General features: G+C 43.0%; 1 protein-coding gene across 6 annotated transcripts in view; it reads left to right on the top strand.

The window, feature by feature from the left end:
• Positions 1-23,688, top strand: part of STAG2 (STAG2 cohesin complex component) — a 182,309-nt gene extending 158,621 nt beyond the window's left edge. For all 6 annotated transcript variants that reach the window (XM_048865350.2, XM_075132528.1, XM_048865351.2 and 3 more), the window contains 3 exons: positions 12,601-12,727; positions 18,265-18,342; positions 21,809-23,688. In XM_048865350.2, coding sequence (XP_048721307.1) covers positions 12,601-12,727; positions 18,265-18,342; positions 21,809-21,832 — 229 coding nt within the window. In that variant the 3' untranslated portion in view covers positions 21,833-23,688. The remainder of the gene's footprint in view (positions 1-12,600; positions 12,728-18,264; positions 18,343-21,808) is intronic.
• Positions 23,689-24,706: the final 1,018 nt, after the last annotated feature.

Here is a 24,706-nt window from a genome sequence, read left to right as displayed (position 1 = left end):
CACCACCAGTCCCCAGAATCCTGGCACCATATGGAAGCAGAAGCGGGTAATGCTCCACCATGGTCACCGACAGAAGAATAGTCTTCCCCTGTATACTGAAAAAAGCCCACTATCGGCACTCAGCTCCCCACTCCCCGGAGCTTCATGGTGGACACTGGCCAGCAATCACTGGCCAGTGCAGTGGCCCAACTAGAACTCTTGGGGTTTGACTCCCACCGCTCCTACTTGGTGGCCTCTGGGAGACAGGCTATCTCTTCTTCACACTCAGCACCAGATCCAGACTCCAGCACCGACCCCAGTACCAAAGTCCAGGACATGCTTCCAGTGGACATAGTTGGGGCAGAGGGAGAAGGAGGAGCCCCATTTCTGGTGCAGGACACCTCCTTGTCCTCCCCCTATGAGGTTGTTGCGGGTCCCAGCAGTCTACTTCCCCAGCACAATTTCAGGGCCTAACAGGACCTTCTGAAGTGGGTCGCCTCAAACCTAGGCTTGGCGCTCAGAGACATCACACAACCTTATTGAGGTCCTGGCTGCAGCAACTCCATCCAGAGTAGCCCTGCGCATCAGTGAGGCAGTAATGGGATCAGGCCAGGTCCTGTGGCAGACTCCTTCTCTGGCCCTCACTTCAAAGAGGGTAGAGAAGAAGTATTATGTGCCAGTGAGCAAGTTCAACTACCTGTACTCGCACCCTTCCCTGGGGTCCCTGGTGGTGTCTGCTGCTAACAAAAGGGACAGGCAGGCCCAGTCAATTGCTACACCGAAAGAGAAAGACACTAAGAAACTGGACCCTTTAGGAAGAAAGGTTTATTTCACAGGTAACCTCCAGCTGTGTATCGCCAGTCAGCAAATTCTGCTGGGGAGATACAATTTTAATCACTGGGACTCCTGTCTAAGTTCAGTGACTCCCTGCCTCAAGAGGCAAGGCAGGAGTGTGCAGCCCTCCTAAAGGAAGGTAAGAATGTGGCCAAGACCTCTCTCCAGGTGGTTCTGGATGCTGCTAACTCAGCAGTGCGGACGGTAGCCTCATCAGTCACCATGATGCTGTTCCTGACTCCAGTCCTTTGGCCTTCCCCAGGAGGTCCAACAGTCAATCCAGGACCTCCCGTTGGAAGGCTCCTCTCTTTTTTCTGAGCAGATGGACATGAGACTTCAGTCTGAAGGCTCAAGGGGCACACTACGATCCTTAGGGCGGTACACTCCATCTGTCTCCAGAAAACACTTCACTCCCTAGCAGCAGCCTTGGTTCTCAGGACCTCCCAAGACAGGAGGCCTACAAAAGAAAAGGCAGAGGTAAACAGCACCAGCCCCTTCTGTCTACCTCAGCCTCTCAATCAGGGCCCCAGAGATACTCCGGTGGGCCCAAGCAGGCCTTTTGAAGGTGCACCTGAGGGCACTGTACCAGTCACCAGTTCAGATCTATCTCCCTCATCCCCCCTTTATTTTTGGACTGTCACTCTTCAGCCCACCTTGGGCATCCATAACATCAGACCGGTGGGTCCTGAGCACAGTGACATTATTACCCTTCATTTTTTATCCACCCATTCCTGTGCTCCTTCAGGGACTGTTCTCACGAGCAGCTTCTTGTCCAGTAGGAGCAGTACCTCCTGTGTATGGGGGCCATGGAAAAAGTTCCTCCGGACTTGAGAGGGAACTTCTACTTCCAATATTTCCTAATCCCAAAGGCAGAAGGGGGACTCTGACCCATCCTGGACCTGCGTCACTTCAATACATATCTCAAGAAACTGAGGGCTACATTACCGCACTACATTGACACAGCTGCACATCTGGTGAAGACATGCTATACTGACAAGAGAGTGCTCTCCTGTCAGCATAATTACTCCACCTAAACGAGAGGTGGAAGCTGTGTTGGCGGAGAGTGTCTCCTGCCAACATAGCGCACTGTGGACACTGCTTTAAGTTGATGTAACTTGCGTCGCTCAGGGGGTTGGCTTTTTCACACCCTTGAGTGACTTAAGTTACATCAACGTAAGTGGTAGTGTAGACAAGCTCTGAGGTTTTGCGTGATCTCCCTGGATCATCATATTTCCCCCGTGGACCCAGGAAACTTGTACGCCACCTTCGATTTAAAGGATGAATAATTACAGATTTTTATCTTCCATGGCCATAGATTTTCAGGTTTGTAGAGGGTCATTGCCACTACCAATTCACCACTCTTCCCTTTGGCCAATCAGTAGCCCCGAGGGTTTTTACGAAGTGGATGGCAGTTCTAACAGCCTTCCTCAGGTAGTGAGGTGTTCAGGTTTACCTGTACCTCCAGCGACTGGCTGATCAAAGGTCGGTCACAGGCTTAAGTGCAAGACAGCATCAGCATGGTCCAAACCGCTTTCAGGGAGCTGGGCCTGTTGATAAACGAGCAGAAGTTAACTCTTGTCCCAGTTCAGAGAATAGAATTTCTGGGGGCTGTTCTTGACTTGACCAAGACCAGGGCCTTCCTGCCAGAGGCCTGATTCCAGACCGTGGCAAACCTGATTTCCAAGGATATGGCCCACCCAGTCATGAAAGCTCTAGTATGTCTCAAGCCACTGGGTCACATGGCAGCTTGCACTTACGTGTTCCAATATGCAAGACTGTGCATCAGGCCCCTCCAACTGTGGCTAGTGTTAGTATACTCCTTGAACAGACATCTCTTGGACTCCGTACTTATGATCCCTCCCCTGGTCCTCGCCTCCCTGGCCTGGTGGAAGGAGACAAGCGTGGTAATGATGAGGGTGCCCTTTGTGGCCCCACAGCTGTCGGTGTCTTTAGTCCCTAGGGTGGGGAGCCCACCTGGACAACCTCAGGAGTCAGGGTCTCTGGTCCCAGGAAGAACTCTCCCTGCACATAAACATCAGGGAGCTCGGGGCTATGCGCCTGGCTTGTCAAGTGTTCCTTCCCTAGGTCTCAGGCAAGTCCTGATTCACAATACAGCAGCCATGTTTTATATCAACAAGCAAGGAGGGGCCCAATCATCCACCCTGTGTCAGGAGGCCATCGCTCTATGGGACTTTTGTGCAACACACTCCATCTCGAGGCGTCTCATGCCCCAGGAGCGTGGAACGTATTGGCAGATCACTTCAGCAGGTCCTTCTCCTCTCACCACGAGTTGTCCCTTCACCTGGAGGTCATCAGTGTCATCTTCCAGAGGTGGGAGCCTCCTTAGGAGGACCTGTTTGCCACCAATCAGAACAGGAAATGTCATCAGTTCTGTTCACTGTGTGGGCACAGCACAGGCTCCCTCTCTGATGCCTTCGTGCTCTCATGGGCAAACCACCTGCTGTACCCCTTTCCACTGATCTCCTTGGGGTTCACAGTGTTCTCCTAAAACTCAAATGGGACGAGGCAAGGGTTATGCTAATAGCACCAGTGTGGCCATGCCAGCTTTGGTTCAGCACATTCTGGACCTCTCGGTGGCAGCTCCACCCTGACTTGATTTCACAAGACCATGGCCGGCTTCTTTACCCGAAACTCACCTCCCTGCACCTAAATGCATGGATGCTGCATGGCTGAACCCTGAAGAACAGGCCTCCACAGCATAGGTTCAACAGGTCTTGCTAGGTAGCCCTGGTATAAGGCTTTCTACTATCTACTTGGCCAAGTGGAAATGTTTCACTTGTTGGGGCCTCTGAACGGGATCTCTCTCCATCTAGAATTTCTCTTCTGTCTATCCTGGACTGCCTGCTCCACCCAAAGCAGCAAGCTCTGGCACTCTCATCTATTAAGGTTCATCTGACAGCCGTCTCAGCCTTCCACCCTCTCCTACCCCCCTCCGTGAATGACAGATCAGTGTCCTCTCATAATATGACGGTTCAGTTTATCAAGGGATTGGAAAGACTCTATTCTCACATTCGTGAACCGAACCCCAACTCCACATGGGACTTAAACCTGGTTCTGTCAAGGCTTACAGGCCCCCTCTTTGAGCTGTTAGCATCATGCTCCCTACTACTTCTCTCCTGGAAGGTCACCTTCCTGGTGATCATCTTGGCCAGAAGAGTCTCTGAGATCAGGGCCCTTACATCAGAACCTCCTTATAGGGTGTTCTTCAAGGACAAGGTCCAACTGCGCCCCCATCCAGCCTTCCTGCCGGAGTCACAATTCCACAACAACCAGATTATTTTTCTAACCATCTTCTTCCCCAAACCTGACAGAAGCTCAGCGGAATGACAGCTTCATACATTGAAAGTTAGGCAGGCCCTCACCTTTTATATTGAGAGGACTAAGCCCTCCGCAAATCCATGCGACTCTTTGTGGCAGTAACAAAAAAAAGGATGAGATGGTTCCCAGTATCAACCCAAAGAATCTTCTCCTGGATAATTGCCTGTATTCGGCTTGCTACGAACAGGCAAACGTTCCCCCTCCAGCCATCGTGCCCACAAAAGCCCAGGCTTTGTCAGCAGCATTTCTCATGCAGGTACCAATTCAGGATATCTGCAGAGTTGAACCTGGTCATCGGTTCATACCTTCGCATTTTACTTATTCCATCACCTAACAGGCCCAAGACGATGCTAGTTTTGGGAGAGCGGTGTTACAATCAGCATGTCCATGAACTCCAAGCCCACCTCCTAGGGTACTGCTTGTGAGTGACCTAGCAAGCACTTGAAGAATTAAAAATGGTTATTAACCTTTCATAACTATTGTTGTTCTAGATATATTAGTCATGTCCATTCCATGACCCACCCTCCAGTCCCTTTGTCAGAGTTAACCATCACGAAGGAACTGGGAGGGTGTGGTGCCCTCCCCTTATGCTAGCGCATACATGCACACGGCTCCAGAGGGTGCTAGAACTGTCTCGATGGATAATACTAAGGGAAATATCTCCAGCAACAGCGCTTGCAGCACGCACGCACCTAGCATGGAATGGACATCAGCAACACATCTCGAAGAACAACAGTTATGAAAGGTAAGTAACTGTTTTTTTCCATGCTGACGGGAAGAAATGAGCTACCTCATCACCCTCTGACAAACCTCCCGCCAGAACACCACTCCCTACGAGGTCAGTAGCTTTCACATCTTTGGGGATGAGACATAGCTCCAGGGACCATCTGAGTACCTCTGGTACCACAGCTAAAGAGCCTAAACGGGCGGACCTGCAGGCGATGGCGCCGTCTCTGGGCACCGGGGACTGTGGCACGAGACCCCAATCAAATAAACTTCAGGCTCCATGGTACCGATGAAACCACTAGCAACTCTGTACATGCAGCACCAACCAAGCTCTGCACCAGTGCGCTCTCTGGCACCAATGACACCCTCGGCACCACGCAAGACCTCGACTCCATCTGCTGGCTGCTCAAGAGAATGCGCCTCTCCCTCTGTACTGATGCATCCGTTGGTGTCAATGGTGCTCCTCCCTCCTCCCCAGGAATTCAGATATCCCAAGGACCTGCTCGTATCTGACCTGCCTGAATCACCATTACTTAGACATGAGCCCCTTCTGCCTCCATCCTCTTCTCCAGAGTCACAGCACTACTTCCTTTCCCCTCTGAGAATGGCACTGCTCTTCCCCGCCGAGGAAGAGAACTACCCCTGCCCCCCTTACATTCAGGACAGGCACAAAACACATTAGCTACACATTCTTATGATCTGCGAACCGAACCAGGGCCCTGGTACGGAATGCCATGGATACAACTCCACATGCCATTCCCTACGCATTGGCCATACTGGGATCCGTGGGCCATGTACAGATCACAGTTTGGGAATCCTTCCGTAGAGTAAAGCTGGAGGCATACACATTCGCCATTCCCATCTGTCTCTTGACCACCAGAGACCAAGACACTCCCAATAGCAGACATGGAAGAAAAACAGGAGGAGGTTATACTACTCCTTTTCTTACTTCCCACTCCCTACATCAGCAGATGACTTTAAACACTTTCAGGAGCTGTTTTGCAGGATAGCAGACTCCCTCCAGGTTCCTTTGGAGGAAGTGAAAGAACAGCAGCACAAACTGCTCGACATCCTGCATGTATCTTCATCGTCCAGAATAGCCCTTCCTGTCAATGAGGCCCTCTCAACCTGGCCGAGGTGCTCTGGCAGACCCCAGCATTCATCCCACCAACCTACAAGCGGGCAAACAAGAAATATTACGCCCCCACTAAGGACATGGAATTTCTTTTTTCTCACCCCACTCTAAATACCCTAGTTTTCAGTGCTGTGCACAAAAAGGGACACGCCTTATGACTAGGATTGGAAGCAACTGCACTAAGGGCTGTTGATTAATCACCGTTAACTCATGTGATTAACTCAACAAAAAATTGTTATTAATCACAGTTTTAATCGCGCTGTTCAACAATAAAATATCAATTGAAATTTATTAAATATTTTGGATGTTTTTTCTAAGTTTTCAAATATATTGATTTTGATTACAACAGAGTATACAAAGTAGACAGTGCTCCTTTTATATTGTTTTTTATTACAAATATTTGCACTATAAAAATGGCAAACAAAAGAAATAGTATTTTTCAATTCACCTCATACAAGTACTGTAATGCAAACTCTTTATGGTGAAAGTTCAACTTAAAAATGTAGATTTTTTTTTTTTTTGTTACATAACTGCACTCAAACAAAACAATGGAAAACTTTTGAGCCTACGGCAAACAAGTTTGTTTACATTTATGGGAGATAATGCTGCCCGCTTCTTATTTTCAGTGTCACCTGAAAGTGAGAACAGGCGTTCACATGGCACTTTTGTAGCTGGCATTGCAAGGTATTTTTCATGCAGGATATGCTAAACATTCGTATGCCCCTTCATGCTTTGGCCATCATTCCAGAGGACATGCTTCCATGCTGCTGATGCTCGTTAAAAAACTGTGTTAATTAAATTTGTGGCTGAACTCTTTGGAGGAGAATTGTATGTCTCCTGCTCTGTTTTACCTGTATTCTACGATATATTTCATGTTATAGCAGTCTTGGATGTTGACCCAGCGCATGTTGTTCTTTTAAGAACACTTTCACTGCAAATTTGACAAAATGCAAGAAGGTACCAATGTGAGGTTTAAAAATCTGAAGTGCCTTCCAAAATCGGAGGGACAAGGTGGAGAGATGCTTTCAGGAGTCTTAAAAGAGCAACACTATGCATAAACTACAGAACTTGAACCACCAAAAAAGAAAATCAATTTTTTGCTGGTGGCATTTGACTCAGATGATGAAAATGAACATGCATCAGTCAGCACTGCTTTGGATGGTTATCAAGCAGAACCCGTTATCAGCATGGACGCATGTCCTTTGGAATGGTGGTTGAAGCATGAAGGGACATATGAATCTTTAATGCATCTGGTACATAAATATTTTGCCATGCCAGCTACAATAGTGCCACACGAACGCCTGTTCTCACTTTCAGGTGATATCGTAAACAAGAAGCAGGCAGCATTATCTCCTGCAAACGTAAAGAAACTTGTTTGTCTTAGCAATTGGCTGAACAAGAAGTAGCACTGAGTGGACTTGTAGGCTCTAAAGTTTTACATTGCTTTATTTTTGAATGCAGTGTTTTTTTGTACATAATTCTATATTTGTAAGTTCAACTTTGATGATAAAAGAGATTGCACTACAGTGCTTGTATTAGGTGAATTGAAAAATACTATTACTTTTGTTTTTTAGAGTGCAAATAAAAAATAGTGGGCACTGAACACTTTGTATTCTGTGTTGTAATTGAAATCAATATATATGAAAATGTAGAAAATATCCAAAACTGTTTTAATAAATAGCATTCTATAATTATTTAACAGCGTATTAATCATGTGATTAATCACGATTAATTTTTTAAATCTGTTGAGAGCCTTACAATGTACCTATTCGGCCGCAAGGCTTATTCATCTGCCTTGCTCCAATTCTGCATCGCCAACTATGAGGCTCTTGGCCAAATACAGTTATGTTAATTATTCCAAGATACAATAGAGCTGCAGAGTTACAAACAACTCTGGAATGGAGGTTGTTTGTAACTGTGAAATATTTGACAGGTTTCAGAGTAGCAGCCTTGTTAGTCTGCATCCGCAAAAGGAAATGGAGGACTTGTGGCACCTTAGAGACTAACAAATTTATTTGAGCATAAGCTTTCATGAGCTACAGCTCACTTCATCGGATGCATGCACATCCCAATTCACCCTGCTCACAGACCATTCCTCTGATTCGTCCTGGGGACCAATCACTATTGATACAAAGTACTGCCCTTGGGACTTTCTACAGCCCCCTTAGTGTTCTTCAAAGTCGCGGTGGTAGTGGCCGCCTACCTGTGCAAACAGGACATCATCATATTTCCATACTTAGACACCTGTCTCCTCAAGGCCTCATCTGAACCTGATGCCTTTCACACCAATAGACCTTTTCTCAAGCCTTGGCCTTTGCATAAGCCTGGAGAAATCTACGGTGACACCGGTGCAACACCTGGAATTTATTGGGGCATAGTTGGACGCCATAAAAGCCAGATGCTTCCTCCTGCCTCACAGATTTTCATCAGTAGTCGATCTTGCATCCACAGTGAGAACTTGCCCTCAGATCTCAGCCAAGACATGTCTCCAGGTACTCAGCCACATGGCAGCAGCCACTTTTGATAGTAAACTATGCAAGGTTACACATGCACTGTCTGCAGGCATGGCCACGTACAGTGTATGTACCTCACAGACACAGCCTTCACAAGCTTCTAACCATACCTATCAAGGTCAAGAACTCACTACTTTGGTGCACACAACTCAAAAACATTTGCGTTGGGGTCCCGTTCTGTCAATAAGCATCATCCAAAGCAGAGCAAGGTCCCACTTCCTGTGCTCTGAAACACTGAAATTATGGAACGGTCATATCCAGCATGACATCAGCATCTCAGCTGCATACCTCCCTGGACACCAGAGCACCACAGCGGATTCACTTTGCAGGAGAGTCTCCCAAGACTACGAGTGGGAGCTGGATACATGGGCCCTTCATCTTCAGTCACTAGGGATTTCCCACCATAGATCTCTGCCACAGCGGAGAATGCCCAGTGTTCTCAGTTTTGCTCAAGACCAGGCCTAAGCCATGGATTCCTGGGCGATTCATTCCTCCTTACATGGGATGTGCCGCTGCTCTAGGCCTTTCCTTCCTTTCTCCTTCGGTTTAGAGTACTCCAAAAGGACTGAGCTCAGGTCATCCTTATAACTCCAACATGACCATGACAGATTTGGTAGACTTATTTGCATGACTTTATGCCTTCCAATCACTCTGCAACAGACTCCACAACTCCTCTTACAGGATACAGGTTGAATCCTCCATCCCAATCCACAGCTACTCCACCTGAAGGCATGGCTCCTCCTCCATGGTTCCGGGATTCGGAGATGACCTGTTCAGAGGCAGTTAAACAAAGGCTCTTGAATGGCAGATGTGAGACAACTAGTCACACTTATCTCCAAAAATGGACGTAGATTCCAATCCTGGTGTGCCACCAATTATGTCAAGGCAGTGAGTGCTCCATTATCACTCATCTTGGACTACATTTTACACCTTAAAAGATCAGGGTTATCAATCAGCTCCATTTGTGTACGCTTGGCTGCCATTATGGCCTTTCCTCCCAGTGTAGACAGCCACTCCTTGTTCATTCACCCACTCATAAAAATATTCCTGAAAGGCCTCCAAAATTTTTACCCTCACATATGTGATCCTACTCCAGCTCTTCTTATGTTCTCTTAATAGACCACCATTCAAACCAGTGGTGATGTGCTCTTATGTTCACTTATCCACGAAAACAGTATTTCTTATCGCTATCACCTCTGCCTGTCAGCTCGGTGAAATTGGAGCACTTGTGGCATACCCCTTGCACATGATTTTTCATAAAGACAAAGTTACGTTATGACAACATCCCAAATTTTTACCCAACATACAATCCTTTTTCTACCTAAACCAACCTATGCACCTTTTCTGCTTCTTTCTAAAATTACACAGCAAACAGGAGGAAGAGGCATTACATACCCTGGAGATCAGACAAGCCCTTTATTTGGACAGAACTAAGCCTTTCAGATGGTCACCACGCTTATTCTTATCAACGACCAAAAGATCGAAGGTGCAACTGTTTCTAAGCAACGCCTTTCCAAGTGGATCTCACAGTATATACACCTGTCCTACCAACTATACAATTGACAGCTGCTTCCTGAAACTAGAGCACATTTCACCTGCTCTCTTCTCACCTCGATTGCCGTTCTCAACAATGTCCCAATTGCTGACATTTGCAAAGTGGCCACGTGGGCATCCATGGACGCTTCTAGCCATCACTATGCAATTACTCATGACACAGTATCAGATGCGCTACTCAGACACACTGTCCTATCATCTACAGTAAATGCTGCTCTGAAGCTCCAGCCTTCCAACTAGGGGTACTCCTTTATAGTCACTTACAATGGAGCACCCATAGGAACATCACTTGAAGATGAAAGTTGGGTAGATTGGGTAGATTGTCGGGCTCAACGGGTAGTGATCAATGGCTCCATGTCTAGTTGGCAGCCGGTGTCAAGTGGAGTACCCCAGGGGTCGGTCCTGGGGCCGGTTTTGTTCAATATCTTCATAAATGATCTGGAGGATGGTGTGGATTGCACTCTCAGCAAATTTGCGGATGATACTAAACTGGGAGGAGTGGTAGATACGCTGGAGGGCAGGGATATGATACAGAGGGACCTAGACAAATTGGAGGATTGGGCCAAAAGAAATCTGATGAGGTTCAATAAGGATAAGTGCAGGGTCCTGCACTTAGGACGGAAGAACCCAATGCACAGCTACAGACTAGGGACCGAATGGCTAGGCAGCAGTTCTGCAGAAAAGGACCTAGGGGTGACAGTGGACGAGAAGCTGGATATGAGTCAGCAGTGTGCCCTTGTTGCCAAGAAGGCCAATGGCATTTTGGGGTGTATAAGTAGGGGCATAGCGAGCAGATCGAGCGACGTGATCGTTCCCCTCTATTCGACATTGGTGAGGCCTCATCTGGAGTACTGTGTCCAGTTTTGGGCCCTACACTACAAGAAGGATGTGGAAAAATTGGAGAGAGTCCAGCGAAGGGCAACAAAAATGGTTAGGGGTTTGGAACACATGACTTATGAGGAGAGGCTGAGGGAACTGGGATTGTTTAGCCTGCAGAAGAGAAGAATGAGGGGGGATTTGATAGCTGCTTTCAACTACCTGAGAGGTGGTTCCAGAGAGGATGGTTCTAGACTATTCTCAGTGGTAGAAGAGGACAGGACAAGGAGTAATGGTCTCAAGTTGCAGTGGGGGAGGTTTAGGTTGGATATTAGGAAAAACTTTTTCACTAGGAGGGTGGTGAAACACTGGAATGCGTTACCTAGGGAGGTGGTAGAATTCCTTCCTTAGAAGTTTTTAAGGTCAGGCTTGACAAAGCCCTGGCTGGGATGATTTAATTGGGGATTGGTCCTGCTTTGAGTAGGGGGTTGGACTAGATGGCCTCCTGAGGTCCCTTCCAAACCTGATATTCTGTGATTCTATGAAATGAAGGTTACTCACCCTGTGCAGTAACTGAGGTTCTTTGAGATATGTGTCCATCTGGGTGCTCCACTACTCGCCCTCCTCCCCTCTTCTTCAGAGCTGAAAGATAAGCTCTCTGGTAGAGAAAGAACTGGTGCGGGGTTGGACTACCCAGCGCTATATATACATGCCACTCATGGGGAAAGACGGGGAGATGCACATGTGAAGTCCAATGGGCACTGCTGATGAAGATCTCCAATCCCAGGGGGCGCTGCTGCATCTACAGCAGTATCTCAAAGAACCTCAGTTATTGCACAGGGTGAGTACCCTTCTCTTCCTCCAGCTACTTTCTGTAAGCTGTTCTTCACTCTTGTGATCTTAGTGTTTCTAGATGTGCTTTTCCATGATTTTCTTTTTTTTTTAATTAAACTTTATTTCAGTCTCTCAGTATGATGGGTATTGCTGTTAGCATTGCCATTTAGTACCAAAAGGATGGTTGATAAGGTAACTGGCTGTAAATGGTGCCCTTTGTGTAATGGAAAGATGTCCAAGGTGGGCCTGCATACAGATTCTTCATCTGTCACAGAGTGGCTCTTTTTCAACCACTTTCAGCTTGAGAGCTCAAAAGAACTGAGTATCTAGTCTCTGATCCTTCCTGAGGGAGAAAATCCTCAGACTATCTCAAGCAGACTTGCCCTTGGAGAAGGTGGTTCTGTTCCTTTATGCGCTAAAGTAAACTGAAGTTGGAATTCATTAAGATCTCAGATCCAAATGAAACAATCCGGTCAATTAAAGCACCTCAGACTGTGAAAAGAGTAACAACTATCATTCTTTTGAGTCATAAATTGACCATGAGTCTGATATTTTCTGAGATTTGTTATGTCCACACACCAATAGTGCTGAGGAACATGATTGTGTACAGCAAATCTTGTTGTTGTTCCCAGTCTCCTCTCTTCATATGAAATACAAAAGAGAGCTTTTTACATGGGCTGGGCCTGTTTTATGTTGTTCAGATTCAGTGACAGATAACCAAACTCTCACTTCCTTTCTTTAGTTCCATCACTCTTCATTACAATTGTAATTCATATTCAGTTCTGTAGTAGACTCCAGGATTTTCTAATATGTTTTTATTTTTTATTTTTAGTAGCTCAGTTTTAGTACTAAATAAATCTTTTTCTTCAGTCGGCGTGGTACAAGCCTAATGGAAGATGATGAGGAGCCGATTGTTGAAGATGTGATGATGTCATCAGAAGGGCGAATCGAAGACCTAAATGAAGGCATGGATTTTGACACCATGGACATAGACTTGGTAAGAAAATTTTGATTTTTTATTTTAATTTAAGCCTGCTATTTCAACATTAGTTAAAGCCAGTGATTCTTCTTAAATAAACTTATTTTCTTTGCATCACAGAGCAATTAGTGATCATGTTTTTTAAAAAAAACCTGAAGGTCGTTTTAACAGTTTTGGCAGGTGGTTGGTTGGTTTGTTTGTTTTTTTAATGTAAAGATATTAGCAGCACAGTTCCTTTTTTATTATTCAAAGTTCCTCTTCACGTTGCGGTTCCTGTGGATATTCAGTATGGAGTGCACAGACATTCCTAGTGGCCAGGACCAGAAACTCTTCAATGACCGTATCTGTTGGTTTGCCCCTACACCTTCTCATGCTCTCAACTGAGGGCCTTAAGGGTGGAATAGACTGATTGCCTCTCCAATTCCTTTTCCACCACTTACAGTGTGGGACAGAATTTCCAGGGTCTGTTTCTCCTCTTTAGTGTTCTCCTTCATCATACTTGTAAATATAAATAGTGGTTAAACTTTTGGATATTGAGTTGGAGATAATGTGGGTCCCTTTCACCCCCCCAACCCCCCGCAGTTCCTTCACTGTTTCAGGCACCTATTATGTCCAAAGTTCCAGGCTTCAAGCCTTGAGTGGAATGTAATGAGTAATCTGCACAAGAACATCAGTATTGTCTCAGAGAAGCAAACATTCCTTCGAAATGTGGCATCTTCTGTGTTTTCCTTCCGTGTACCAGACAATCTCATGAGTTCAGGCTCCTGGGGTACCTTATAGAGATCTCCATGAGGCCCTGCCTGAGCCCTTCCTCCCCACATCAACCATCTGGAGCCTCTGGGCAGCCCTCCATACCCTCTGCACCTGCTCTGAATGGATTGGAGTCCTTCAGCAAGCATAAGGACTCCATGCAGCAGAAGCATGAGGAAGATAAGGGCAAAATCCCTGCAAGAAGAGGGACATATTTCTTAAATCCTCTAAAAAGAGGTCTTCCTTGACTCTTCCACCTGCACCATCCACCTGAACTAGAGGCTCCACTGGAACAGTCTATGAAGGAGGAATAGCTACTAACATCAGATCCACCAGCAGTGCTTTCTTTGTCCTCTCCAGATGAGGCAGTATCGCCAGCATCTTTATCACTAATGGACAACTTTAAGCAGTACCAGGACTGTCTCAGGAGAATCAGACACTTGTCAGGTTCTGCTAGAGGAGGTCCAAGATCTGACCCAGGAGTTCCTAGACATACTCCAGGCTGTGACTCTCTCCAGAGTGGTTTGGAACACCCCTGCCACATGTGACCCAACCCCAAAGAGGACTGAGAAACAATAGTTTGTTTCCCCCAAGGCAGCAGAATACTTGTTCTCAGCTGAATCCAAACTCCTTGGTGGTCCAGGCTGTCACAGACCAAAGCCAGCTACACTAGCCCAAGTCCACTCCCCTGGACAAAGATGCAAAGCAGCTCGACCTTTTCAGAGTAAGATTTTTCTCATTGAACAGTTTAGCATTCAGATAGCAAATTACCATATGTTGATGTCCAGATATGACAACTTGAATTAAACAAGCTATTTGACTTTGTGAACAAACTGCCTCTGGAATATAGGCCTCACTTCCAGGCCATCCTGGATGATGGAATCCCTTGATACACTGGACACAGCATCACATTCCTTTGCTATTTCGGTAGTCATGAGAGGGGTTTATGGCTTCAGGGTTCCCAGAGCAGTCCAAACTACCATTGAGGACCTTCCCTTTGAGGGTAACAATCTCTTTAGTCACATTTAACAACGTTTTCAATACACAGTGCTCCCTGTTGGCCTCTCAGTAGCCCCAAGGGTCTTTACAAAATGCTTGCAGTGGTGGCCACTTACCTTCGCAGGCAAGGCAGACCAATATTTTCCTTTCTGAATGATTGGCTGTTCATAGTGAGCCATGCTAGGAAGTACGCAGCAACCACTGCTGCACTTGAAATCGTTCCTTGAGACACCAAGTAAATTTAATGACAGGTTTCAGAGTAGCAGCCATGTTAATCTGTATCCGCAGGAAGAACAGGAGTACTTGTGGCACCTTAGAGACTAACCAATTTATTTGAGCATAAGCTTTCGTGGGCTACAGCCCACTTCATCAGATACTATAATTCTTGACGTCAGATTTGTGTCCATTTATTCTTTTACGTAGAGACTGTGCATTACATGTCCCTCTGCCATGTACGTTGGCCAAACCGGACAGTCTCTACGTAAAATAATAATGGACACAAATCAGATGTCAAGAATTATAACATTCAAAAACCAGTCAGAGAAAACTTGAATCTCTCTGGTAACTCGATTACAGACCTAAAAGTCGCAATATCACAACAAAAAAACTTCAAAACCAGACTCCAGCGAGAGACTGCTGAATTGGAATTAATTTGCAAACTGGACACCATTAAATTAAGGCTTGAATAAAGACTGGGAGTGGATGGGTCATTACACAAAGTAAAACTATTTCCCCTTGTTTATTTTTCCCCCCTACGGTTCCTCTTCAACTGCTGGAAATGGCCCATCTTGATTATCACTACAAAAGGTTTTTTTTGTTTTTTGTTTTCTCTCCTGCTGGTAATAGCTTGCCTTAACTGATCACTCTCATTATAGTGTGTATGGTAACACCCATTGTTTCATGTTCTCTGTGTATATAAAATCTTCCTACTGTATTTTCCACTGCATGCATCCAATGAAGTGGGCTGTAGCCCACGAAAGCTTATGCTCAGATAAATTTGTTAGTCTGTAATGTGCCACAAGTACTCCTGTTTTTTTTATTTTCAAGTAAATTTAATATCCACATAAACCATACAGTTCATTGGGGCAGCTCCTATTTATTTCAGGACTGATTCCGTGCCAGGAGGAATCTCATTGGCTGCCTCATCTCAGCCCTCAGATTACAGTCTGATCCTGCTTAGTCCTGTTAGGCCACAAGGCAGCGTGCGCCTGTGTCATCCCATGCAAATGGCTGTACTTATGATACCTTCAAATCTGGCTACAGACTGTCTATGCCCAGAACAGTGATCCTTTGGACAAGAAAGTTTATTTTCCACAGGGCATGTTGACATTGCTCGCTTGATGGGAAAACAGTGAGTGAGTGTGTGTGTGTGTGGCTTTTGTTCCCACATGATCTACAAAGACACTCATCATGGATGCTTCCCTACTGGGATAAGGAGTGAATCTCGACAATGAGATAGCCCAAGTTTCCTGGTACCCATACCAATCCAGACTACTAATCAACCTATTCGCGCTTTGGGTGGTTCACAAAGCATGCAAGACATTTCTAGCCGGTTTTTGGATCTCATGCATGCAGGTCAAGAACAGACAATAGCATCCCCATCTACTATATGAAGAAGCAGGGAGGAGCGAGACCTACCCAACTCTGCGGAGAAGCAGTCTAGCCCTGGAATTGGTGCATCAGGCATCAGATCACACTCCTGGCAGCACATGTTCCAGGGGTAATGAATTTCCTGTCAGACAGCCTCAGCAGGCATTTCCACACAGATCATGAATGGGAACTCTACCAATTTATAGTGCAGCACATCTTTCAGTAGTAGGGCAGGAGAAAGGGGGGGGGGGGTTCTCATCTTGGGATCTTTTTTGCAACTAACAGAACAAGGAGCACCCAGCATACTGCTCCCACACTACCCAAGACCTCAACTCCAGATGGGCCATCTTCCTAGTGGAATGGTCAGATCCACTGATGTATGCCTTCACTCCCATTCCCCTATTGCCTCTTATACTCAGGAACATTGAGCTCAACTGGGCAACAGTGATTGTGATAATTTTTTGGTAGCCAAAGCATTGCTGCTTCACCACCATCCTACAGCTCTCTTCCCCATATGTGCATCCACCTACCTGAACCTGCTGTCCCAGAACAGGACCAGGATGAATCACCCCAACTCAGCTTCCCTGCATCTGGTATGTTTTTGGATGGACAGTGAAAACAGAGGGCATGCTTGAGGAGACCCTTTGTGGGGAAACACTGTTCCGCTAAATGGCACCAATTCTCCCTTTGACGCCAGCGGCACCACTTACTTCTGGAGGCATCGGGAATCCTCCTCAGACTGGAATATCTTTTTTCACTGCAGAAGTCTTGTCTCTTGACTCCATATAGGTACATTTGGCAGCTATCAGTGTTTTCCCTCCCCTAGAGGACTGCTTGGTCTTTACCCATCCCACTAGTGCAAAGGGTCTGAAGGGCATCGTAGGGACATTTCCTACAGTTTTAAAACTGGATCCTACCTGGGATCTGAACCTGGTCCTTTCTGCTCTTCTGAGACCACTGTTGGAACCCATAGCCTCCTGTTTCCTCCTGTACTCCTTCTTGATGGCAGTTATTTCTGGTATAAGGGTTGGGGAGCTTGGGGCCCTTTTGGCAGAACCACCTTACACGGTTTTTCACAAGGGCAGGGTTTCTTTGCAACTACAAAGTTCATATCTAAAGTGCATTCTGAGTTTCCCCTTAACCAGAATTTTCACCTTCTGGTATTCTACCCTACATCTCACAACAGTTTGGAGAAGACAAGACTCCCTTCCCCAGATGTGTGCAGGGCTCTAGTCTTCTACTTGCACAGAACTGGCACCCTTTCAGAAGTCTACAAGGTTGTTCACTACTGTTGCTGAAAGAGTAAAGGGGCTCCCAAAGGTTCCATGGATTTCCTATGGATTTCCATAGCATGCCCGTTGCTATGATCTTATGAAAATCCCATCTCCTCAAACTGTTGGGGCCCATTTTATGAGAGCGCAATCAGCATTGGTAGCCTTCTTACAGGGAATATTCCCCTTGGAAATATATAGAGCAGCTACGTGTGGTTTCATACACACCTTCACCAGGTATACTATTGTTCAAGTTTCGGCTGGAGACACCTCCTTTTGTACAGTATACTTCCTCATACCTTCCTCCTCAACGAGCGCTGCTTGGGGGTCACCCGCAGTGAATATCCATAGGGACTAGCAGGTGAAGAAGAAGAGAAAGTTACTTAACAGTAGCTGGAGTTGTCTGAGATGTGTGGTCCTTGTGGTTAGTCACAACCCACCCTACTTCTCCTCTGCTAGGGTCATCTTGTGATTCATGATAGTCCAGAACTAATGAAGTGGTTGGTCCGTGCCACCCTTTATGTCCTGGGTTGGGAACATGAGGAAGTGCAGACGCGAACCAACAGATGTTGCTGTTGAAGACTTTCCAATCCTGGGCACACAGAGTGCATGCGCACCCCACTGTGATGACCCATAGGGACCATGCATCTCCAAGAATTCCAGTTAAAGTAACCTTTTATTTCTTGAAGTTTATTTTGTTGAGTTTGCATATGTTTTAAAATAATACTTGGCACTTAATATACTACTTGTTCAAACAGTCATACAAAAAGTAAAAAAGTTATGCAGGAATAAAAATTAGTTTTTATCTAAGAATACATTTTTACCCTTTTAAAGTATGAATATCATCTGTGCTCAAAATAAGTGGTTCTTTTTTTTCCCTGTACCTTTAATATAACTTACTATTAACATTTTTGGTGACAGTTTGTTTGCTTGCTTTTTTTTTAGCCACCATCAAAGAACAGGAGAGAGAGAACGGAGCTAAAACCAGATTTCTTTGACCCTGCTTCAATCATGGACGAATCAGTAGGTTTAGTCAAAAGAGGGGGGAACTAAAAAGAATTCTAATTGTAAGATTAAATATATAATAAAACTGGATGTGTAGTTGGAAAGGAATACCCAAGATTGTGGCAACTTAATCAAATACTAAGGACTACTTTGTGATTATTTTGACAATTGGTATATAGCTGATGAAACTATGTAATATAAGATATTTCCTATGATATTGGTAGTGGCTTTTTTTCATCACAGGAAAAGTAATTAATGTAAACAATATTTTCGAATTTCTAAGTAAGGATAACAAATACCACACACTGTTGATACTAAGGTATTTCCAAGTTTCTGATTTTCCATGTTCCGAGTGTAATTCCCTATGGTTAGGTCAAAACCAAAATGAAAAGAGGCCACTTACTAATGTGGAAAGTATATATTATCTACTATGTGACTGGACTCTAAGGCAAAGATCCCTGTTCTGGCTGAATGAGTTATTCAGGTAATTTCACAGCCAGTTCTCAGCAGTGGTTGGCTAGGGGTCTCCTCACCAATCAAAATATGTATCCCTTACATCGTTTGTGCTACATAGGTTACAGAATTTAAATATGGGAGAAATGTTTAAATATACAAAGAGAAAAGGAGGACTTGTGGCACCTTAGAACCTCTAAGGTGCCACAAGTCCTCCTTTTCTCTTTGCAGATACAGACTAACACGGCTGCTACTCTGAAACATGTTTAAATACGTTTCCCCTATTATCTGTAGTGGACAGAGGCATTTTCTTTTTCTTACTGAAAGCGTTAGCTGCACAGGCCACTAAAGCCTGTGATTCCCACTTGAACAACTATTTTTCCCTTCCCTCACCCACTTTCTCTGCTGTCTCCAGCCTCCATACAAACTTGTCATCATAGGTCAACAGGCTGAACCAGGAACCTTTAATCCAGCTCTTTTCATCAGGAACGTCCAGTTAAAAGTAGCCTGGTTACTTCTCTAATGCTGCTGAGCACAGTGGCTGGGAAGGGGAAATGGCAGTTTTCCTTTGAAGTCCTGCTGCTGTCTGGATGGAAGGCAGCAGAAATGGGGAGAAAAATTCTGAAAGCAAACAGCTGTAAACATCCTTTTCCCTTCTCTCTCAGAACCAGCTGTCATTTTTAGCCATTTTCAGCATTCTCTTAGTATTACAAAATGACATTGAGAATAACAAGCTGCAGCACCCAAACAGCCAGGCTCTGGTAGGAAAGGGGGGAAACAGGAGATGTTCTGTGGGTCCAAGAAACCTTCGTGAGGGCATGAGGAAGAAAAACAAAATTAGGAAAAAATCATTTGACATACATATAGTCAAAATTATAAAGGGGTGGGGTTTATTTCCTGGAAGGACACATAATATAAATTCCATTATTTTTTTTTAAGTTTTATATAAGTTCCATTAAGTTTTAAACCCCCACCTTCCCAAGCCCCCTGCCCCAAAGCCATCCATTTATCTGGCTCACATACATACCATATTAGCAGGCATCTTCTGATAGCAGGAAGTCATACAAGGATTTGTACTAGGTAGGCTTTTTTAATAGGATTTTTGTGCTCTCCTCAGATAACACCTGTGGGGAACACCAACCACCTACTAAGCTTTATTTCAAATGTAAAATATAATGCGTTTCCATTAATTGTAGGTAGTGGAACTGTTGTAAACATCTTTTTCATCTTACTAAAATGTTAATGGTGTTCAGACCAGTCACCAATTTCATCTGACACAGGGTTTGTTCCTCTTAATCCAGGGCCATTATACATTTCCAGTCTGATGGTTCTGACCTCAAACCTTAAATCATAGCTTACATCTTTACCATAGGCTCACTTCTGTTCCTTCGCTGCCACCTGCCCCATCCTTTTACCCCATTCCTACTAAAACACTCACACAGAGCATATACTTTTGCCTGGGATTTTCACGTTAAATAGAGCTTAAATTTAAAGATGCATCTATACTAGCAGTTTATCAGCATTACCACATGATGGCAGCAGATGATAAATTACAGTACTGCAAGTGCATGCATCCAGAGCATATTCCAAGTCTAATTCATTTTGTCTTGCACATTCATTTATCTGCTTAAATTTAAAGATGAAAAATCTGTCTTGAACTACTTATTTCAAATATTTCAATGATTAATCCATATAAAAACATAATTCAGGAATTGTATCACTCAGTATTTAAAAAAAACTAAGCCAGTTATGCTGTCTAATTTTATAAACACACATTCCTCCTGGGTAGGGTTTGTATAGGTTTCTTCATGGAATTGCTTGTACAGATCCCTCACTCTTGGAGTTTGTGCCCTTTGGCATAGACTCTGGACACATTAAAAAGCAGTTAGGTTATGATGGTTCTGTGTGCCTTGACACATGCACCATCTGGATCCAAAATTCAGTTTATAAAGAAGTCATGGTAGTTCCTTGCGATCTCACTTGTTTTATAGCGCACACACTGTCATTGGCACCTAGGACTTCTGGTTTCTTATCACAATGTATTTTTGTATGCCTTTCATAGTTTACTTCAGTTGCATGTTAATTATTAGTGCCATGGTCAACATTAAGAGTTGGTTTGATGCCAGAGAGAGGAGCAGGTGCACATCAGTATTATATAAATTCTTGCTACAACACGGAATGAAGTTTGTTTTATATAGCTGCACTGCACTATGTTTTGATCCTCAAAATCCTATACAGAGCAAAGGAGGAAAACGAACGCGTCTGGATATTTTTGGTTTGGGGTTGTCAGTCCTGGAACCTGCTTTTGATAGTTCAGGAAGCAGCTTGCTCTCCTTGGTGTCAGATAAGTCCGAGCAGATCCTTCATCCAGATCGAGCTTTCTTTCACTTAATCATGTGGTCTCTCTTAAGTGAGGCTTTGGTTTTATTGGATTACTTACTAGTTGTATTTTTCTGAATATGTTGCCTTCATCAGTACCAACTGTTTAATGTCTGTATCCTGGACAGCAACTGAGAGGCAAGATGTCTTCTTTATAGACACAGTCTCTGCACCAGACCATACATTCATATAGGCCACTCCATCCAAGACTAACTGCTTTTTAACAGTTCTGAAGACTGCAGAACAAGGTACTCGACTTCCATTTTGGGCCTGAGAAATTGTCATCTTCAAAGAATTCCAGATAGCTAACTCGTGGAAAAACTAGCTAATGGTAACTTATCTAAATTCATAGAAATATGATGAAGAGCTGTGCTGTTTTTTATGATAGACATCTATTTAAACTTTTTTGAGGACCCTATAATAAATACATATGAGATGTCTTTGTTTCCATACTACAGACTTGGTAATTTTGGATTGAGGAGAGGATAGAAAATTTAAAATATATTGGAGGCATTTGTACGTGTCTTGGTGTGATGTAATCTAAGTAGTACATTCTGTGTCTTACTCTTTACATTTATGTTAGAATTTGTAGAAAAATATAAATTGACTAGCAGGCCACTTTTAATATGTACAATTTTTCTCTTTGTTTTAGGTTCTTGGGGTGTCAATGTTTTAATACCAGATCAGCAAATAAATCCGTGATGAAGTCATTTTCTAAGTGGAAGAGGAAGTTTTTAAATACAAAATTGTGGTAGATACAGTGAAATTCTGAACAGATTTTTCTCTAAGGAGAATGACATGCTTTCAAGATCAAGTGCATTGAAGGGGCAGTTTTGTTTGCCTGAAAAATGAAATGTAAAGGACAAGTAAACAGTTTGAGGATAAGCTACAGTTTTTGTTGAAAAACCAATATTTTATGTGTTAGTTTATTTCCGAATCATAAAAAGTATTCCACATTTGTTTTAATCTAACATTCTCAGAGGTGCTTGGTACAGCTTTGAGCTCCTCTTTTTATACATTTATTGGGTGTACTAAATCATGAGCTCTGCTGGGTTTGTTTACGTACATGAACTGAAATGGCAGGTGGATTGATTTTCTAGAATTGTAAAACCAGCAGAATTTTGGCATTTTAAATTAAATGCTTAAACTGCATCAAGAGAAGCTTTTTAATTAAGATAATCATGGAGAAAAGTAAACTTAAATGCAGAATGTTATCAATTTTTTCATCTAAAATATTTTTCAAATCCAAAAGTTTCATTCTGTCCTTCTCAGAACTGCCAGAAAGTAACATAACACAGTCATGTTTGCCCCATTATCAACCCTGAAAGTTTGCTTGTCCTTTAAGAAAAATGTAATGTTGTGAAATTCCTTCCAGTAGTGCCACTGTATTTTGTCTCCAAATAAAAGAAGCTTATTGTAGTATGTTTGCAGAAAAATTCTAAACAAAAATTATACAGCTTATTAGAGTGTGGGAATAGGGATCTAAATTTTAAATAAAATTATATATATATATAAATTGGTGCTGATTTTATAATTGCGCAGTTTGTTTAGTTTTTTCTTACTTTTAAATTCCAACTTAAAATTATGAGGTTTCAGAAATATATTGAAAGTTTAACAATGTTTAAAAATAGAAAAGCATGAGAATTCATGCTTTAAAAATGATTTTTAAATTTGTATTTTATATTGTTTTATCTATCTGTCTTTGCAAGCAGTCTTCAGGTTAAAGATACTTCTAACAGGTTACAGTACATTTCCTCTGTATGTAAATTAGATTGGATAATAGAAATTCATAAACCACCCCATAATATTCTTTGAAAGCTAAGCTTTAAACTTCATTTTTTGTCCTTTCACAAATAAATTAAATCAGTTTAAAACAGAAAGTGGATCTGTGCCATTTTGACATCAACTTATTTTGCAAGGCTTAGGCAGCTAGACATCATTTTAAAGGAAATATTAACTTATATTACATATGTATATTTTTTGTCAGTTGTCTCTCAGTTCTTGAGGTATATTATTTTAATCATTCCATGCCTTAATACGCTTGCAATACAAGAATTTCCCCAAATGGGTGAATATGAAAAGGCTTCCTGTTTTTAGATTCAGAAATTAAACATTGGGCTGTGGTAGCCAAAAACCATAGATTATCTAAAGGATCATGATAAAATGTAATTATTTTACTAAGTCATGGGATAACAGTATACTCAAAACCAGATCTGCCTAACTCATTTTACATAAATAAATATTCTCATTTCTAAAAGTACTGCCTATATTGTTTTTCACACCACTGCATTTAATAGAACTGCTGAGAGGACTGTATATATGATTTTAAACTTAAATTGATTTTTTCTTACTCTTGAACGAGTGTTTCTTTGTGAAAGCAGTTCTTACAGCTTTATGTTTTCAACCAGCTAAAATGTTTTATATATTTACCTTAACCTGTTGTCCTCCACATTCTATTGTCCTAATTGTACTGTTTTCTGATTTGTATTTATGTCTTGAGACAGTAACTTTTTGAATAAAAATAAACCTACAGTATGTTGTATGTTTGATCTTTTTAAATCGGGGGTAGGGAAGGACATTGAAAATAAAAGGATGTGAGTGATGCAAATGTTATGTTTATAGAAATTAAATCTTTTTCCATGTCTTTTAAGTGTTTGTCTCAGAGTTGAGATAATGTATGGAAAACTGCACTGTTTTATATTTGTAATAAATTGTACAAGTTTTTAAAATGTGAATAAAGCACTAATTGGGTTAATAATTTAAAGTAGAAAAGTTATGCAATCATGATTGTTTTAAATATTATTTAATTTGGGATAAACTTGTTATACAAATCTTTAGCAGTGTAAATACAAAGTAATCTGTTAAAGAGGGTAGTAACTGAAAATAAAATTTAAGATTTGTACAATACTCTTGTATGCCAGAAAATCAATGGCTAATTGGTTTTAACAAAAACAATCAAGTGTGACAGTAGCTACTCTGTAGCATTTCTGTTCTTAATGGTATGTCAGAGTCTTTTCCTCTACTAACTGACCTTGTCTGACATTTGTCACTGCTGTTTTTAATTCAGATACTGGACGTGGGTGAAAATGATCAAATTGAGCAATAATTTGGTTCCGTGAGTTGGCATGTCATTAAAGGTGATGATTTTTTTTTACTGTGATCAATAGCTCAGTGCTCAGCACTCTCCATTTGTTGCACACAACATCCTGGCTCCCGGTACGATAAGAAAACAATTCAAGCTTAATTGTTAAGAGAAAGAAACAGCAAGGAAAGTTAAAATGTACTAAAAATGAACGTCAGAAAACAAACGTACACAAAGTTTTTGCTATCTCTTTTAAAAGGTCTGGTTTGGCAGGGCCTCCCTCCTTCTCTACTTTTCCTGTCGTTGCAAATAAATGGTTGTTTAAAATGTTGTTGTTACATTAGTAAGAATTAGAAGTATATAACTCTGGATGCTCCCATTATCCTTATAAATGTTCTGACCTTTTCTAAATCCTGTTAAACATTTGGCCTAAATGATACCTTGTGACATCTGTGCATTTTGTAGAAG

Source organism: Caretta caretta, chromosome 9, assembly GCF_965140235.1.
Source record: "Caretta caretta isolate rCarCar2 chromosome 9, rCarCar1.hap1, whole genome shotgun sequence".
Classification (NCBI taxonomy): Eukaryota; Metazoa; Chordata; order Testudines; family Cheloniidae; genus Caretta; species Caretta caretta.
This window is presented reverse-complemented; position numbering and strand designations above follow the sequence as displayed.